The sequence below is a fragment of the Hyperolius riggenbachi genome, chromosome 10 (genome assembly GCF_040937935.1).
Source record: "Hyperolius riggenbachi isolate aHypRig1 chromosome 10, aHypRig1.pri, whole genome shotgun sequence".
Lineage (NCBI taxonomy): Eukaryota > Metazoa > Chordata > Amphibia > Anura > Hyperoliidae > Hyperolius > Hyperolius riggenbachi.
Window position 1 is genome coordinate 269125540 of NC_090655.1, and position 20343 is coordinate 269145882.

Below are 20343 nucleotides of genomic sequence, written 5' to 3' on the forward strand. Positions count from 1 at the left end.
AGCCGGGTGTGTTGTCTCCCCCTGCTTCCTGTGGTTGGTTGCCCCTCTGCATCCTGCCTTTGTGAGTAGTACATTTATTTTGCCTGTTGGTACCCTTTGTATGAAAACTTATGGTGCTATTGGGCTCCCGTTCTCTTCTCTCCTGTTTCTTCTTCTCCAGAGTGCCGAGACACCCCCACTGCTGTACTGTCATTTTATTGCTTTTTAGTCTTATTTTATGTGATGGGTCTGCACAAAATAGCCTAAGTTGATTAAGTGAAATAAGAAATGATGCACCAACATGGAATTCTCAGCAGCTCACTGACTCTCCCTAATGATAATTGCTCCTCCCCTCAGAATTCTCTAACAGGAAGTGATGATGTTTCTCTATTTGCAGGGCGGAGTCCCGGCATCAGGAACCTCTCAGAGACTCGTCTCTCTGTATCCACAGACTGTACAACGGATGATGATGTCACTGGACAAGAGTCTCCTGCAGATATCCTGGTGACCCCAAATATTCCCCCAGACTCCCCCCACCTGTCTAACTCTGAGGGGCCTCATACCCAGCACAGCTCTCCCCCTGCAGGAGGGTCTTATTCCTGTTCCACATGTGGGAAATGTTTTGTACATAAATCAAACCTTATCAGACATGAGAGATCTCACACTGGTGAGAAGCCTTATTCGTGTGCTGAGTGTGGGAAATGTTTTGTACAGAAATTAGACCTTGTCAGACATGAGAGATGTCACACTGGTGAGAAGCCCTATTCTTGTGCTGAATGTGGGAAATGTTTTGCTCGGAAATCAAATCTTGTCAGTCATGAGAGATCTCACACTGGTGAGAAGCCTTATTCATGTGCTGAGTGTGGGAAATGTTTTTTAAAGAAATCTCAACCTGCCAGGCATGAGAGCTCACACACAGAGGAGAAGCCCTATTTATGTGCTGAGTGTGGAGTTAGTTTTGGAGTTAAAAAAAGCCTTGATAGTCCTAATAAATCTCACACTGACAAAAAGGCCTATCCATGTGCTGAGTGTGGGAAATATTTTGTTCAAAAATCATACCTTGTCATACACCAGAGAACGCACACTGGCGAGAAGCCATATTCTTGTGCTGAGTGTGGGAAATGTTTTGGTCAGAAATCATACCTTCTCAAACATGAGAGATTTCACACTGGTGAGAAGCCCTATTCATGTGCTGAGTGTGGGAAATGTTTTTCTCTGATATCTATCCTTGTCAGACATACGATATCCCACACTGCTGATAAGCCCTATTCTTGTGCTGAGTGTGGAAAATGTTTTGCAGTTAAAAAAACCTTTAAAAAGCATAAGAGATCACACACTGACAATAAGGCCTTTTCATGTGCTGAGTGTGGGAAGTGTTTTGTTCGAAAATCACATCTTGTCATACATGAGAGATCTCACACTGGTGACAAACCTTATTCATGTGCTGAGTGTGGTAAACGGTTTTCTCAGAAAATAAGCCTTGTCAATCATGACCTAACTCACACTGGTGAGAAGCCCTATTCATGTGCTGAGTGCGGGAAATGTTTTAGTCTGAAAAGAAACCTTGCCAGACATGAGAGATCTCACACTGGAGAGAAGCCCTATTCATGTGCTGAGTGTGGGAAATGTTTTGCTGATAAAGGAACCCTTGTCAGACATGAGAGGACTCACACTGGTGAGAAGCCCTATTCATGTACTGAGTGTGGGAAATGTTTTGGTGATAAAAGAAGCCTTGCCATACATGAGAGATCTCACACTGGAGAGAAGCCCTATTCATGTGCTGAGTGTGGGAAATGTTTTGCTGATAAAGCAACTCTTGTCAGACATGAGAGATCTCACACTGGTGGTAAGTAAGGAGCAGGGAAACATAGCCTAACCTTCAGTGAACCTGAACTGGCCACAGCACACTGCTCTCCATCTCCCCAGCATAGCCGGAAGTAGGGAGGATGGAAAGTGGAGTGCAGCAGCCAATAACAGGCTTGTTCAGCTCCGCTTATCCCTCTCTGATTGCTAGTAAGAAACTCTATTACTGCAGTCTGGGTCGGGTCTCTGTCACATTTCTTGTAGTGATCTTAACAGTTGAATTGTAGCATAGCTCCACCCACATTCTGTGCCCTGGCCTGACCTGGTCCACAATGGCCCCTCTTTTGTCCATATAAACAATCTGAGGGCTCAGCACATTTGGCCAAGTAAGGAGGATTGTGACAGTGTCTGCTGTTTCAGTCAGTAAGATGACAGAAAAGGGTTACGATGAGCATGTCCTGTGGAAGGTCAGTGGAGAGGTCAGAGCTATTGATAGACACAGCTTATTGCTTCCCAAGGTAAAAACAAGTCTGCACTTATACCCTTTGTGTGTATCTGCATTCATCTGTTTGAGCGTATTCACTCTGTGGTCGGTGAATTCTGGCTGATCCTGAACCAAGATCCTACCTATGGGGGACACTTCAGTGATCTGCTGGTTTCTGAGTACAGCCGAGGTCAGAGAATTAAGAGTTGGGTATGCAAGTCGGATACTTGGCCCAGAGAGAAAGTGAATGTACCTAGAGATAGAAGGGGCTCTGTACCGTGTCCCAGGTGTTATTGCTGCAACGCTATAATAAATAGTACTACCATTTCCATCCATCCACCGGTGAACGGGTTGAAGTAAGGGGCAGATTTTCATGCTTGAGCTCATATATTGTGTGTGGGCTGAAGGGCCCCTGCGGACTTGTTTATATTGGTGAAGCAGGAAGAGCAGTGAGACAGCGGATACAGGAACAGAAGTATTGCTAATTACGCATTGGGGGAGAGAGTATGAGCTGTCTGTATCCCGCCATCTTGCCATAATGCTTCCTACAGCTGCACAATTGTGTTGGTTTGTGGTTGGGGCAATTCCGGCTTTGCAGAGAGGGGAAGATGGGAAGAAAGTCCTGTAGCAGCATGAAGCTAGGTGGATAAAAGTATTTAATTGTGTTCAACCACAAGGCCTCAATGAGGGTCTAAGCTTGAAGTGCTTTCTGAGGAAGTGCACTGAGGACTGTCAGAGAATGTCTAAAACAAAACTCTGGTTATGGGAACTGCGATTGCTATTGTACTGATTTCAATTTGTTAAATGTATTAGTGTTTAACCATATTATTTGTTGGTTTTTTTTTTTGTTTGTTTAAGATTGTTTGTTTATTTTAAAGAACAGTTTTTATACACAAAAGACAAATTACCATGAAGATTGTACAGTGTGTCAGGGAGTGCAGTATATATAATCAGGGCTGTGGAGTCGTGGAGTCAGTCGGGTCAATTTTGGGTGTCTGGAGTCGGAGTCGGGAAAAAATGCACCGACTCGACTCCTAATGAACTTAAACTGTAATTAAAATAGAAAATATGATAAAATGTTCTATTTATCAGATAATAGTCATCATAAATAATATATACAGGCAGAGAAAAGGATGAGAAATGCCGGCACTGCTGTAAACTGCTTGTTTATTCATAACACATGGTGCAACATCGTGGATTCAATTGTATGCATATTGAGACGTAACATACCGGTTTGCTGGTAAAGCTGTGCGGTGGGTGCTGGGGGATGAGAGCCTAAATAATATATACATACAGTAATAGCTGTGCTTAGTCCACAAAAATGAAATAAACCAATCAAAATTAGTTACTTGTGCTGCTTCAATAAAGCAGTCCCCGTATTTTTAAAGTCAGCTATACACATCTGATTGTGACTGTATATATGATGTGTACACAGGAATCTCTTATATACACTAAATGACATGCTGTAAGTATAAAGCCTGATGTGTAGCCGTGTCACTAATAGAGATGGTCAATGAGATGGAAATAATTCTGCGTTGATTCTGATTTATGCAAATGTACGCACTCTCTTTGCTCATGAAATCAAATAATTTGATATGTTGTTAAAATTTGGTTTGGTGACTACGAATTAAATGGTAACTGAGAAGGATGAAAAGAAAAGTTTTATACATACCTGGGGCTTCCTCCAGCCCCCTTCAGGCTAATCAGTCCCTCGCTGGCCTCTTCCACCACCTGGATCTTCTGCTATGAGTCCTGGTAATTCAGCCAGCCACACAGTCCAGCCACATGCCGCTTCCATAGCAAGGAGCGTTCTGCACCTGCGCAATAGTGCTGCGCAGGTGTAGTATGCTCCCGGCGGCGGAGTGTGTGCATGCGCACTACGCCAGACTGGCTCAAGTACCTGGACTCGTGGCGGAGGAGGACAGCGAGGGACTGATTAGCCTGAAGGGGGCTGGAGGAAGCCCCAGGTATGTATAAAACTTTAATTTCATCTGTCTCAGGTTTACTTTGTTACACAGTAGTACTATACTCTACATGCACTCTCCACAGAGCTGCAGGGAATCCACTGGGAATGTTGTGCACATTGAACACAGAGGTGTTGTCTATCACCCATAACCTAGTTCAGATTGTGCATGAAGAATGTGTAATAGAGGAAAAATCTCCTTATTCCCCTGCAGAGTACCTGCACATCACTCTTATGCTGGGCATACACGGCTCGAGAATGCGCCGGTATCGAGCCAGCGAGTCACCGCTCGTCCGCGCGGATCGATTCCTGCTCGTCCCCACGGGCGCTGCTAATCAGCGTTTCGTTTGCTCCCATTGTTCTCTTCGCCGGTATCGAGCGCAGAATCCATCCGGCGGGGTATCGGACAGGTCGAATAATATCAATTGAGCCATCAGCGGCTCAATTGATAATATAAAACGAGCCGTGTATGCCCAGCATTACATGTACCCACAGTTACATTGCCTAGGGCCTGATAGATGTTCTTTGTTCCGGTCTGTACCTTTTACAAGTACTCTTACCAAGGACTAGTTTTAGTCTATGACTAAAGGGAATAAATATGGCAGTCTCCATATCCTTCTCACTTCAGTTGTCTTTTAAAATTCCTTAACGTTGGCAGTTAAGAGACGAATTTCATGTTACATACTTTCAATCAACAAGATTGTGATATGCAAATTAGAGGAGTCGGTGGAATCCTAAACTGAGGAGTCGGAGTCGGTGGATTTTTGTACCGACTCCACAGCCCTGTATATAATATACAAATGAGTTTGCTAGGCGCATAACCAGTAGTAACAGTAGTAAGCCACACTACCACATCAGACATGTCCAGAGCAGGCTAGCACACCAAGTAGCGTAATGCAGCTTTTATTCCATCAGTAAGGCTGACAATTGTTTCAAAGCCAAAGCACAGTAAAAGAAAATAACAGTGATGCAAGTGCCATATGAATACTTAAAGTTATTGGGAACCACTGTAAAAAAACAAAAGTCAGATACTTACCTAAGGAGAGGGAAGGCTCTGAGTCCTAATAAGCCTTCCCTCTCCTCTGCCGGTGCCCGTTCCAGCTCAGGATCCCCCGTAGCAGCATTCGACCAGTTCGGTCAAATGCTGCTATATCCGCTGCCGAAGGAAGGCTTCAGAAGTCTTCTGGAGACCGAGTGCTCCCGAAGACAGGCGGCTCCATACTGTGCATGCGCCCGCTATCGTTTAATCGCGCATGCGCAGTATGGAGTCGCCTGTCTTTGGGAGGACTCGGCTCCCAATGACTTCTGAAGTCCCCTGCGGTGGGGGATTTGAACGGAGGATCCTGAGCTGCACCAGGAGAGGAGGGGGAAGGCTCATTCGGACTCAGAGCCTTTCCTCTCCTTAGGTAAGTATCGGACTTTTTTTTTACAGCGGGTCCCAATGACTTTAAATACTCAATGTACAAATATAGAAACACCCCGAGGCATCATGGGTAACACCCCCTTCATCACATATGCATGAATCAATGACTACATTTATAGTCCAACATCAGTCTTTAGCAAAGTGCCACGCCTACTTACATGCAGCGCTAAATGTCACCGATGTTTAATGTCACTATCTGTATGTTTACATTTTACCGCCAACCCGCTCTGACGGTGGAAGCAACAGTTAGTCACTCCACTGTATGAAAGATTAAAGGTTGTTATGCTGTTGCTTGTCCTTTTAGAGCAGAGAAAAAGTTCAGGTCTGCTTTAAGTTAAATAAAGACTAGAAACCAAACGTCATTGTCCTGTGTTTACACATTAAAAAAGCTTTTGTGTAAAATACGTATTTTTTAATGAACATTTTGCCATTGATTCCCTCCACCATGCCACGGTCTGGGTTTTTGGACACTTGTACACCTTTTCAACCACTTAAGTACCAGCGGTCTCTGCCCCCTTAATAAGACTCTGTAACAACATTTTCAGCCTTATTTCTTCTATCCTATAAGTTCCTATACCTGTTCTAATGTGCTCTGGATTACTGCAGTTTTCCTAGTTGTACAGTGGCTGTGTTATCTCTGTTATAAACCGGTAATCTAATCTTCTTTCCTCTGACGGCTTTGTCGGGCTCAGGCAGGAATGTGCTGTCTGCTATTATAGGCAGAAGCTATACACACCCTCTCCACGCCCCCTCCACGCTCTGTGTGAGTCACAGACTGAGCTTCTCTGAGCTTATTACAAGCTGGTTAGTTTGTTTCTAAACACTGCCTAAAACTGGCAATTACAAGCCCGGATTGCAGCAGGGAGTGGCAGAAACAGCAAAGAGGTGCCCAGGAGAACATAATGAATAGAATGGTATGCTTTTTATTGTAAGAATTTTAGAGTACAGATTGTCTTGAAGGACCAGAGACCGCTGATACAGAAACGCGGAATCCAGATGAATTGCCGCACATACCCGTCGCAACCACCGTCATCACCGCTCGCCGGGACCCCCAGGACATAGACTGTGTCGTCTCTATAACGGCAGAGCCATGCGATCCGGTCAGGAGCAGCTTTCATTGGCTCCTGACCGTGTCTATCAATGTAAGCTAATGGGAGTGGCTTACATTGATAGACATGGCCAGGAGCCAATGAAACGGCTCCTGACCGGCTTACATGGCTCTGCCGTCATAGAGACAGGCAGAGCCTGTGAGATGTGGCGAGACTTGTCGGGTTTGAGCGGGGAGCGGCGGCGGCTAATTGAAATCTATGCCCTGCCAGCCAGGAGCCCACCAAAACAGGGCGTAAATTTCAATTAGCGCGGTCCTTAAATAGTTAAAATAAATTATAGCTGTAAATATGCCCTGAAGGCTTCTGACGTTCGACTGCCAATAAAACCATTGGGCTCCTCTGCAGACTTTTGCAGAGATAATTGTGAACAGTCTGTGAATGTTCATTGGTGGTGTTCGTCCATCACTGTTCATCAAGTATGGGTTGTGCAGGAGTTTGGCACCAGCCGGCTGGTTGTGCGACTATATGTGTGTGTAGATAGAGACAATGTCTTAACTGTCGTCTGTTTCCTGAGGTTTAGTTGAATCTTCTGCCTGGGGGAGGGGGGGGGGGTACAGTTCAGCCGTACTTGCATTTCCTGGCATCTCCCAGCATGCATTGCGGTGCATTCACCTGTGACCCCTGCCGGGAAACTGAAGTAAGAGGATATGAAGGGTCACACTTTTCTTTTGAACAATGCAGATTTCCTGGCTTTCTTGCTGATCCCCTGCCTGTAATACTTTTAGCCATAGCCCCTGAACAAGCATGCAGATCAGACGTGTTTGACTTTGAACTGCTGCGTCTGGTTGAGGAGTACGGGGGAGGGATGATCAGTGAGAGGCAAACAGTTCATACAGGATTATGTAACTTCCAAATGGAAATATATGCGGCTTGAAAGTGGACCAAGCAATTTACACCTTGGTAGGACTTCATTGGTCCATTTTCCAGCTGCATAAATTTGCATAATCCTGCATGAAATCAGAATTATTTGCATCTCATTAATCATCCCTAATATGGGCGTTGTTATGTCTACATATGTTTTATTACTAAGATGCTGTTTTATTGTGTTTTGTTTGTTGCAACTATTTTTGGAGAAAAATAATTATGGAAAAACTTTTTAGGTTTTCTAATAAAACACTTAAACTTGACCTTTGTATGTGCTGATTCTAACTCCCCTTTTACCCCTCCCTTGGCGTACGAGAGAGAACGGCGCCGGAGACTTGGGTGCAGGACACAGCCAGTATATGGCTGATCCTGCTGCCGCACAAGTCCGGGCCGTGTTAATTACTATTCCCCCTCCAGGCCGACATGGATAGTGGGGGAATGAAATAATTTGGCTTCCAGCAATTGCTGGAAGCCGAATTATTGTTTTAAAAGCAACTTCAGATCCGTCTTCTGATGGCGCTGAAGTTACTCCCTGTGCCTGCGATAGCCGTAGTTCCTATTACGACCTATGGTGGCGCCGGCTGCGCCCAAGTCTCCTGCGCTGCTGCGCCCAAGTGTCCAGCGCTGGATTTACCGTGTTCGCTCCCTTGTCCTGTGGGCTGCACTCCATAACCAACCCGGCACTGTATTGAAACAGCATAATGTATAGTAGTGTGTGTGTGTGTGTACAGTGTGTGTGTGTGTGTGTGTACTGTGTGTGTGTGTGTGTGTGTGTGTACAGTGTGTGGGTGTGTGTGTACAGTATACTATAAGATAGATAGATAGATAGATAGATAGATAGATAGATAGATTTCAGAACAGGACTTTATTGGCGTATGAACAATAATCTGCTGAAAGATGTGGAGTGTGTCTCCAATCTAAAAGCAGCCATAGCGGATTTCACCCGGAGTCACGAAACGGATGAGACCCCACCCTGATTAAATCGGAGGGCTTGAAATGCGTCAGTTAAAGGTAACGGTATCCTTTCAGAAGCCTTCACCATCCGGAATGGCACCAGGCAGGGGTGTCCCCTTTCTACCCTATTGTTTGTGTTATGCATGGAACGTTTTGCCAACACCCTCACAGCAAACACCAACATTTCAGGGATAAAAATTCACAACCTCGATTTTAAGTTAGCACTTTTTGCAGACAATCTTCTCCTTTACCTCACTAAACATATTGATTTTGATACCAAATTTCCTTATGGAGGCAGAGGCATTATCTGCAGATAGCAACTTTAAAATGAGTCTCTCAAAATGGAGGTCCTGAACGTGTTGTTGTCTGAAGGGGTAGTGCAGATTTATTTTCCTTCAAATGGAGATTTAAGGATCTTAAAGTGAACCTCCAGACTAAAAATCGACTCAGCAGCACTAAAAAGGCCTGGTGTTTCTTTAACAGTTTCACAGCATCAGAACTTTGTTTCTATTATACAAGCCTCATTTTTAGATGCACAGAAGAAAACTGCCCGGGCATTTTTGCCCTGATGCTGTGCAAAGCATGATGGGATTTCTGATGTTGTTGCTCTTGTTTTGCAGTTTTGGTGCAAATGTTTTTTTCTTACATTTTGAATTTGACATTTGAAGCCTAGGGTGCGCAGCTAGGAGGGGTGATCAGGATACAGGACAGTTGGAACTGTGTCTCCTGCTCCCTGTCACCTCCATTCAACCAAAAAGATGGCTGCCCCCATGACAAAGATGGCAGCCCCCATGAATCACAAATATTTGCCTGTTCTTTTAAAACAGAGTGAGTAAGAGATTATATTACCAATCTATTCTAATTACCATAACTAATGTAACTTAATGACAGTATGTTTGTTTAGGCTGAAGTTCCCCTTTAAATACCAGGAGATATTGATCTCTTCAGAACTCACTATCCTCTACAACCTAAACTGTCCCCCTCTACTTCATAAAATATCTAGAGATCACTCCTATTGGAGTGCACTTAAACGCTCCTGGCTGGGCAGAATGAATGTCCTCAAGATGAACGTCCTACCAAGACTACTATATCTTTTTCAGGCATTTCCACTGGACATTTTAGGTCTATCCTTGAGGACAATGCATTCAGGGGGCTGTTTAGGTTCATATGGCTGGCCAGGAAATGGACAATAAGCTACAATCTGCTTACTAGGTGGTGTGGGCCTCCCTGATAAACTGCGGTATCACCAAGCTGTAAGACTCCTACTTATAATAGATTGGTTTCATAACAGAGACCAAAAACAATGGGCTCAGATTGAGAGGAAGTGGGTGGGATTAGACCCCAGAGCCCTCCCATGGATGTCAAAACAAAAAAGGCCGGACTCGGACAAACTTCCCTTCTGTACCTCCAGAATGCTCCTTCTGTGGGATAAGAGATACCTCTGCAGTGGTCTGTCCTCCATTCCTAGCCCATTAACCCCTATGCTACACTGATTTCCAAACAGGGATGGGTGCATTCTCAGTATTAGGGTAAAAAAGGGATCACTGGCCTCTTTTGAGACAACTCCTGACAAATTCTAGACAAAAGATGAGCCAAATCAAAACCCCAACTGGTTGGCTAAACACCAACTCATTGAATTCTATAGCCATACCCATCCCAAGACATGGCTTCATAGATCTTTGACCTCTTTTGAAAGTCTCTGTGCACAGTCTGAGGTGCCAAGCTTTGCGTTTTGGACTAACAGATGCTCCACGATGGGTTGTCCCATGAAACGCGTCCCATTGGAGTCTTTTCCCTGTGTTTTTGTAATTGTGAACAATAAAGAAATGTTTTTGAATATAAACATCCTTGGCCCTATTACCTGGAGGTAAGTCCACCTCTACCACACTTTTAAACTGTTCTTAGTGTATTATATCCTGCACTGGCGCCTCTGTTTCCTGCTTCCCTGACATAGTTTTAGCCACACTAGTGGGAGGGGTGTATCCCCCTTCTCCCTGCTACAGAGTGACTTCTAACCTGAGTGGGGGCAGGTGTCTTTCCCCATCTGCTTAGACAGTGGTTGCATTGTGAGCATTACTCCTCACTATATATTTAATTGTCATTTGCCTCAACACACTACACTATATTATACTCACAAGGGTGTGGTGCAAAACTTGCAACCACTGTCTGAGCCTCGGGAATATAACTGTCCCCGTTTGGTGTCCCGGGTCTGTTGCTGCAGATACTGGTGGGTCGCTCTCAAATTTATGCAGCTTGAAAAGGAACCACTTAAGCAAGATTTGATTTGTTCATTTTTAAGCTGCATAAAATTAGCATAAATTTGCATTAACTCAAAATTATTTGCATATCCTACACTATCCTAATCTATACTGCCCTGCAACCTGCTGTGCGATGTATGAGCTGAAATATAGCTGTAGTCCATAAGTGTGGGCAATCTTCCAGTACATAAGATGGCACCTGACTGAAATATCCAGTGACTATGGTGGTGATTACCCCGGGATTTCTGGTCAGCCATATCCTAATGAAGCCCTCTCTGATAGGGCAATATGTGTGTGGAGGGTGGAGCCTGTGTGTGAGCTGGGCAGAAGCGTCACACTGATGGCTGGCGGGTAGATTGTGTCACATACAGCAGCAGCACTAGCATACTTGTAAGAGGCGGAGACCTAACATAGGGGAGGGGACATATGGGCAGTATGTGAGGACAAATGCTGGGACACTCTGACGCTTGAAGTATATCTTGATGGTGAACCACAAGCTTCTAGGAGACTTTCTCATTAGCCTCTACAGGCTGCTGTTTCCGGATTTTATCCCTTTTGTCATGCTAAGTACAAAGTGTAATGAAAACACACACATGTCTATATATCACAAACAGCCGAGGAGTAGACCAATCACACACCTTCAAACCTTACCAAGGGCGGAGCCACCAGTGGACCTGAAGGGGAACTGAACTCTTGCACAGGACAGAAGGAAAACATAGAGAAATGCACCTTGTATGTATTTAGAGAGTTTAGATGGTCTAATTCCCCCTCATCTGTGACTAATCACAACTGTAATTTGATCTCTCAGCTATGTCAGCTGACTTCCTTGGCTGAGCAGCTAATTTATGAACACAGGATGTTAACCCTATGTCTGCTTCCATGAAAGCAGGACGTAGACACACTGTAGATTTAGTGCTGGATTTTTATCTGCTGTAACAAAGGAATGTTTTTCTGTAAAGGTTATTGTGCTGTTGCTTATCTTTTAGAGCAGAGAGGAAGTTCTGAGTTCAGGTCCGCTTTAACCAATGAATAAGCAGGGCTCACAGCCACCGCTCATAAATCTGGAAGTGCCGAGTACGCCAGGACACTCCCCTTTCATTTGCTGATAGGCTGCTCACACACCATAGCATAGTGATGTGGAGTGACTAATTAGTGGGGGCAAAACAACCCCGGAAGAGCGGAATGCCGCCCACACACTGCCCAGCATCACCATGGCAACCAGCAACACCAAGAACGTACCCGGAAGCTCGCCATCACTGTCCTTCCGCAACCCCGCACCTGGAATAAAGAGATCCAACATGACTTCAATACTGAATACAGCAGCTAATCAAATATACAACTAAGAGGAGCGACAGTTCTCAGAACCAATATGAGATCCGCTAACAGAACATGAAACAGAGAAACCAACTCTCTACTCAACCCTCCTCCCCGCAGTACCACCGACTGACCAATCAATCCACCAGGCTTCACGATTTCCCTGCAATACAGTCAGGAGCTGGCACATCCGAAATAATACTTCATTGGTTCCATAAAAAAAGCAAATGGCCAGTGTTTTGGAGCCACGCAGGGCCCCTTTATCAAGGCAATATTTGCTCACAGGCAGCAATCTGTCAGCTGCTTTTGCAGAGTCTCCTGTGGGAGAAGTGCGAGTAAGGCTCCTCTATACACTCACGCTGGGCGATGTGTGTTCAGCAATGTGGCCACTCACAGAACACACATCGCCTAGTGCAAGTGTATAGAGGAGTCAGAGAATCACTGCAATGTCTCTAATGATGGGTGGAGACAAAAGGGAAACTATAATGGTTACTGTGCTTTGGTTTCCCATTAATAAGGTCAAACACAATACAGTAATAATAACAGAGGCCCTGGAGTATTAGTGATAATACTCTGCTTGTGTGCCGTTATGTGGCACACAATTCTATATCCCTAGAAGTGGGCACAGGTGTGCCAGTGGGCTCTGTCTGTGGACTATCAGACACTGAGATATGCAACAGTTCAAACACAATACAGTGCTAATAACAGAGGCCCTGGAGCAGTAATGATTGTACTCTGCTTGTGTGCTGTTTAGAGATGGCCCGAACCTCCGATTTTCGGTTCGCAAACCAGAATAGACTTCAATGGGGAGGCAAACTTGGAAAACAAGAAACACTTATGCTGGCCAGAAAAGTGATGGAAAAGATGTTTCAAGGGGTGTAACACCTGTAGGGGGCATGGCGGAGTGGGATACATGCCCAAAGTCCCGGGGAAAAAACAGGATTTGAAGCAAAGCAGCGTTTTATGGGCAGAAATCACCTTGAATGCTAAATTGCAGGACTAAAGTGCTTTAAACCATCTTGCATGTGTATACATCAATCAGGGATTGAAATTAGAGTACTGCTTCACACTGACACACCAAACTCACTGTAACGCACTGCAAACAGCTGTTTGTGTGGTAACGCCCGTGCTGGACTACTGCGCACCATGGCGAGATTGCTCTTCCTCAGTAATATTGTAACAAACGTACCTAGTGTGGTCTCTTCAGGCTGCTCTGATAGTTTGGAGCAGCTGGAGGCAGCTTCCTCTTCGATCAAAGGCATCCCTGGCATCCCCCGCTTCCCTGTTGACGTGAGTTAGAATGTTGGCATCCCCAGCTCCCATACAGATGTGGGTCAGAATGTTGTTTCTGGCAGGACGTGCGCAGCTCAGAGCTGTCTTTATAGGCTTAGAAGGGAGGGTCTAGCGGACATCAGCAGTGATGTCACTAGGCGACATCATTAGGGGAGTGGTTATAGGGAATTGGGATTTTGTATATAAGGCCAGGTGCTTTAGTTGCTCACTGGCCTTGATACTAATCAGTTCGCTGGTTTCAGGTCTAGCCAGAAAGCCTCCTTGAGCTACATCAATATATTGTGTAGACGAACAATATATATGTACTCCAGTTAGTCAGTCATTTATTATTTTCGTATATACCATTGATTGTTTATTTACCTGTGTACCGACCTATTGCTTGTTTCCTGACCTCGCTCTAGTCTAGTCCTTCTGTACCATAGCCATCTGATATCTGATACCGACTCGGCCTGTTCCCTGACTACGTTTATCTGCCTGACCCTTGTAATATGACTGACATCTGATACACGTTTATGACCCTGCTCGAATTGACTCTGATTTAGCTTACGATTTTGTACCTCGACTTTCTATAACTTGTCCACAAGTTCTGACTGGTCTCGACTACACATTGTATTATTATTGTGTATTTATCTGTATCTGTTACTTAGTCACGCCCAGCGTGATAGATATCAGGTAATGTCTGACTGCCTTATAAACTTTCAATGGTTCTTTCTCTACCATTGTTAAAGCTTTCATCTATTTTTTTTTTATTACATTTTTTACTTGCTGTTCAGTACCTTCAACGAGAATCTATTATGGAGGGCAAGTCTGTGACCACAGGTAATGGCTGGGGAATCAAGGTTTAATCCCGGGCCGGAGTTGGAGCTTGAGAAACGGCTACCAAAACACATCCAAGGAAAGCAGCAGGCATGGCATGCATGTCCCGAGGTAGTGACCAAAAATAACAATACAGGAAGAGGACTTTCGAGACCCTGCTGTATATGTCCTTTAACGAGAATATGTTATGGCAGACAATGATGACACCACTTGCCTTTCACGAGAATCTGTTCTGGAGGGCAAGTCTGCCATCCATTCAAGTGAAAGGTATGCACTGACTGCCAGGTATAATACAATGTGCAGTCACAGATGCAGTGAAAGGTATATAGGGGCTGCAAACAGCCGTTTGTGTAGTGACGGGCGTGCTGGACTGGTGCGCACCAGTGGTGCTCAGCAGAGCTCGAATATTCGAGTAGCTCGAATATTCGAGCTCTTTTTCAGCTATTCAAGCTCGGTATTCGAGCTCCGAATAGCTGCAGCTATTCGAATGGGCTATTCGAGTAAACGCGAATAGCCCATTCACTATTCGAGCTATTCGAGCAAACGGCGCTATTCGAGCTCGGGTACCGAGCTCGAATAGCGTCATAGCCCAGATTGATGTCCTTAGAGCCAATCAGAGGGCTCCCAGGCCCTCTGACGGCAGCCAATCACAGAGGGGGACCCTGGCCAGCCCCTACCCTATAAATAGCGGCCGCCATGTTAGGTTTCTCCGTCCTTGCCTGAGACTTGCATAGAGAGAGAGTTGCTCCTTTGTGCTTTGGCTTAGCAAGAGCTCTATTGTGGTCATTTACCTAGCGTTTTTGCTCACATACACCTCCTATACACACCTATATTGTTGTTAGTTAGATAGACATTGTATTTTAGTTAGTAGCTTTTGTGTTACATAGACAGAGACAGCTGCTGCAGGCAAGCTTACAGCTTTAGGCCTCAGGGCCTGCCTGTGTGGGCAGCTGTTCTCTCCTGTCCTCTGTTAGTATATTTCTCTCATCTATACCAGTATTTCTGCTGTCCTTTACTACTGATTGATTCTGTATTTAGTATTGTAGTTATACTGTACTAGGACACTCACTGTCACTGTTCATAGGCTAAGGCTAAGGCTACTAGCTCCTGCGTGTGTGCACTCACTGTCTTGTACACACACACTCTATTTCCTTCTGATTACTAATTGATTATTGTAATTAGTTGTACTTACTGTTACTACTTACTCTTACTGTACTAGGAGTCTAGGACACTCAGTCACTGTTCATAGGCTACTAGCTCCTGCGTGTGTGCACTCACTCACTGTCTGTGTACTGTAGTGTACACACACACTCTATTTCCTTCTGATTACTGATTGATTATTGTAATTAGTTGTACTTACTGTTACTACTTACTCTTACTGTACTATAGGAGTCTAGGACACTCAGTCACTGTTCATAGGCTACTAGCTCCTGCGTGTGTGCACTCACTTACTGTCTGTGTACTGTAGTGTACACACACACTCTATTTCCTTCTGATTACTGATTGATTATTGTAATTAGTTGTACTTACTGTTACTACTTACTCTTACTGTACTATAGGAGTCTAGGACACTCAGTCACTGTTCATAGGCTACTAGCTCCTGCGTGTGTGCACTCACTGTCTGTGTACTGTACACACACATTCTATTTCCTTCTGATTACTGATTAATTATTGTAATTAGTTGTACTTACTGTTACTTCTTACTCTTACTGTACTATAGGAGTCTAGGACACTCAGTCACTGTTCATAGGCTAGCTCCTGCGTGTGTGTGTGCACTCACTGTCTGTGTAGTGTGTACACACTACACACACTCTATTTCCTTCTGATTACTGATTGATTATTGTAATTTCTAGTTGTACTTCCTGACTCTTACTACTTACTTACTGTAGTAGGGACACTCACTCAGTCACTGTTCATAGGCTAGCTCCTGCGCGTGTTTGCGCGTGCGTGCACTCACTGTCTGTAGTGTACACACACTAAATTTACTTGTGATTACTACTGATTATTGTAACTTCTAGTTGTACTTCCTGACTGTTACTACTTACTTACTGTACTAGGGACACTCACTCAGTCACCTCACCCACCAACCCACTCCATTAAAGTACCCCACTTTTAACCCGCCCTTTTAAAAAACTTTTGTCTTTACGCCCAAAACATCGAAGATGTCTGGAAGTGGCAGCCAGTGCGGTTTGGGCAAGGGGAAGGGCAGCAAAGGAATCAGGAGGAGAGGGAGCAGCATTGTGGCAGGCCGCGGCCGCGCCACCATGCACAGTTCCGCAGCAGCAGCAGCAGCGTCAGTGGCTAACATTCCTCCCATAGCCACTGGCCGTGGACGCCTTGGGCGCCGCCCAGCAGGAGCATCTGCAACTCACGCTGCAGAGACACAGCAGCAGCAGCGTGTAGCACCTGCTCCGATTTTCCTCCAGCCGGGTCGGAAACGTCCCATTGAGGAAAAGCATGCAGACACTGTGGTGCAACTCATGACGGAGGATGAGCATCCCGCCATCAGCTCTGCATCCGAGGCCTCCACCCTCACCACCACCACCCCTGTTCGCAGCAGCCGCCCAGCAGGGTCTGGGGAGGAGGCCAGTTCACCGTCACAAGTTGGCGACCTGTCACTCAGCAGTATTTTTACCCCAGGCACCATCAGGGTATTGTCTGCTGTTGTTGGCGATTTGGAGGAGGAGATGCTGATGGGCACTTTGGGGGATGAGGGATTGGACAGCAAGACTGTGGTGACAGTCAAGCAGCCCATCCATGCATCAGGAGAGGAGTTTGGGGGGTCATCATCCCAGCAGGACATGTTTCAGGAGGGGGAGGATGATGATGACCCGGTGACAGACAGAGACTGGGTGCCACCACCTCCAGGGGATGTCGTCCTCAGCAGCTCTGAGGAGGAGGAGGAGGATGCGCTTGTGGGCCTTGCAAGGAGGCGCATCATTGCAACCATTGGCAGCAGTAGGCAGGTCCCACAGCCTGCTGGTGTCTCAGGCTCATCAGCAGCAGCAGCATCTGCCAGTACCACCACCAGCCGCACCCAAGCCCCCCCCCCCCCCCAACCACCACAGGGAGACAGGCGGCAGCAGCGCTTCCATGCCGTAGGGGGATGTTTCTGTCACCAATCTGGCGATTTTTCACCATGCCCACTGTGTACAGCAAGTACGCCACTTGCAACCACTGTCAGCGGAAGTTGAGCAGAGGTGCAGACCCCTTAAAGTTCAGCACCAGCTCGCTCATCAACCACCTTGCTGCGAAACATTTCCACCAGCATGAGGAGTTCCAGAGGCTGAAGGCATCTGGTGCTGGCAGTGGCACCACACCCATCACTGCACAGCCTTCAGCTGCAGCAGCAGCAGCAACAGCAGCCACCCGCCCTCCTGCTCCTCCAGCAGCACCAGCAGGAGTGCGGAAACGCACTGCTCCTCCCCCCTCTGCAACTCCTGCCGCCGACACTGAGGCCTGTTCTGGCAGCCAGTCCTCAGTGGCCTCCTCCGCTGTGTCTGCTGATTCCCGTGCCAGCAAAAGGCCACGCCAGAGCCTTTTGAGCGAGTCCTTCCAGGGGGTGGTTAGGGCTCTGCCTCCCAGAAGCCGTCGCGTGCGGCAGCTGAACGGCTTGCTGGCACGGGCCATGTGCTCCCAACTCCTGCCGTACACGCTCGTGCAGGAGGGGAGCGACATTCGTGCGCTGCTTGCTTGCGCAGCCCCAGACTGGCAGCTCCCCAGCAGACACTTCTTTGCCCGGAAGGCCATTCCTGCACTGCACCGCTTTGTGATGGCCAATGTGGAGCGAGGGCTGGAGCACGCGGTTGGTGAAAGGGTCCACGTCACCATGGACTCCTGGAGCAGCCGCTTTGGGACAGGCCGCTACCTGTCCTTCACTGTCCACTGGGTCAGCTTGGTGGAAGGGGGTGAGGATGGGAGAGCAGCAGCGGGCACAGCAGCAGCAGCAACACAGTGGGTGGTGCCACCCCGCAGGGTCAGGGGAACTGCAGCAGGTTCCTCCGATCCTCTGCCATCCTCCGGCACACCTGGCCAAACCCCCCGCCTCAGCAGCAGCGTGAAGGCCCGCCACTGCCAAGCGCTGCTGCACTTGGTCAGCCTTGGGAAGACCAAGCTGACGGCAACCCATGTGTTGGCCAAACTCCAGGAGCAGGAGAGGATTTGGCTGACCCCCAGAGGCCTCAGAGTCGGAGAGGTGGTGGCCGACAATGGGGCCAATCTGGTTGCCGCAATAGACAGGGGAAACCTGACCCACATCCCCTGTCTTGCCCACGTGCTGAACCTGGTGGTGCAGAAGTTCTTGCGCACCTACCAGGGGATGGGCGAACTTCTGGAAACGGCAAGGAACGTTGTGCGTCACTTCCGGCGCTCGGCTGCAGCCTGTGCGAGCCTGGAAGACGTGCAAAAGGAGCTGGATCTGCCACGCCATCGGCTGATCCTTGACGTTCCGACTCGCTGGAACTCCACCCTGGCGATGTTGGAGCGTCTGGTTGAACAGAAGCGCGCTGTCAAACAGTACCTTGCCCTGGCCACTGTTTCCGCCGCTCAGAGAAGGGACAAGACCAGCAACATCCCGTCCATCGTCCCCGATGATGACTGGAGGCACATGCAGCAGGTGTGCTTAGTGCTGGCTCCCTTTCTGCAGGCCACTAACATGGTGAGCAGGGACCATGCTATGGTCTGCGAGTGGGTGCCCCTGGTTTGTCTGCTGAACAGGGCCCTCGATGCTTTGCTGGAACAGGGAGTGGCAGCCTTGGACCAGCAGGAGCGGCAAGCAGCTGCACAGTCCACCTCTGAGGGGGAGGAGGAGGAGGACTTGGTGGAGGTCCCTGACCTTGCTGCTGATGAGGGGGAGCAGCACAGTGCAGCTGAGTTGGTGCGGGGGTGGAGAGAGGATGAGGCTGACGAGGCAGAGGAGGAGGATGAGGACAGCAGCACTGCCGTCGATGTGCCAGCAGACGTGGCCCGCCTCTTCCCAATGGCAGCGCACATGCTGACGTGCCTGCGCAGGGACCCCAGGGTGATCCAGATGAAGCAGAGGGAGGACATCTGGATCAGCATGATGTTGGACCCACGCCTCAAGGGGAAGTTGAGCCAGTTCCTGCCGCCTGCAGGAGGAGACCCAGCGCAACAAATAAGGAGCTTGCAGCAGGCCCTTGTTGAGCGCTTGGAGGAAGCCTTCCCCCATCCTTCCACCCCCACTGTCCAGCAGCCAGCACAGAGGCAGCAGCAGGTGCCTGCATCCAGCAGCAAGCGCCCCACAGACCTGCTGTCTCTCAGCCACGAGCTCTACAGGACTGTAGAGGCTCCGGCAGCAGTGACTAGAGAGGAGGTGCATGCAGCAGCATCCTCCACCGGTCACAGCCAGCGCCTGACCCGCATGGTGGCTGACTACATGGGGTCCTACAGCGGGCTTGACAGCGATGCCCCTGTTGATCCCATGGAGTATTGGGTCAAGCGCCTGGAGATCTGGAGCGAGCTGGCGCAGTACGCCCTGGAAGTGCTGTCCTGCCCCCCTTCCAGCGTGCTGTCCGAGCGCTGCTTCAGTGCAGCTGGTGGTGTGGTCACAGAGAAACGCTCACGTCTGTCTCACAAGTCTGTGGACAGACTGACGTTTCTCAAGATGAACCAGGCGTGGGTGGAAGGCGAGTTCCTGGCCCCTGTTGTCGGCGAGAGGGGGACATGAACTGGCTAAGAACCATCGTTAATGTGCCTTACCACCCTTTACCACCTCCTGGCTCCTGCTCACTAAGCCAGCCTGGTTCACTTTGACTATTACGTCGCCTGCAGCCACACATTTTACACCTACAGTGGGCTGCTGTGTACTACCCTTCTGCTGTCTGTCTGTGTTTCCCACTGCCAGGGTACACAGATTTACCTTCTGCTGCCACTCTGCCACCAGCTATTACGTCAAACAATAGCTATATATCTGTGTAATTTGTTTTACAAACAAAACCAAAAAACCATTAAAAAAAAAAAAAAAGGTTTAATTTTTCTGAGGTGCCCGGGTTGAAAACTGTGTTGTCCCAGTTGTGTATTGGACACGATGTGGGCTGCACGACCGCTGTCTGGGACCTCCTGTT

At 47.6% G+C, this 20343-nt stretch overlaps 1 protein-coding gene across 1 annotated transcript in view; it reads left to right on the top strand.

Annotated features, from left to right (window-relative positions):
• LOC137537191 (uncharacterized) overlaps positions 1 to 20343 on the top strand; it is a 140362-nt gene that overhangs the window by 101089 nt on the left and 18930 nt on the right. Inside the window, exon 11 of the mRNA XM_068259302.1 lies at positions 377 to 1825. Within this exon, the coding sequence (XP_068115403.1) occupies positions 377 to 1825 (1449 nt within the window). The remainder of the gene's footprint in view (positions 1 to 376; positions 1826 to 20343) is intronic.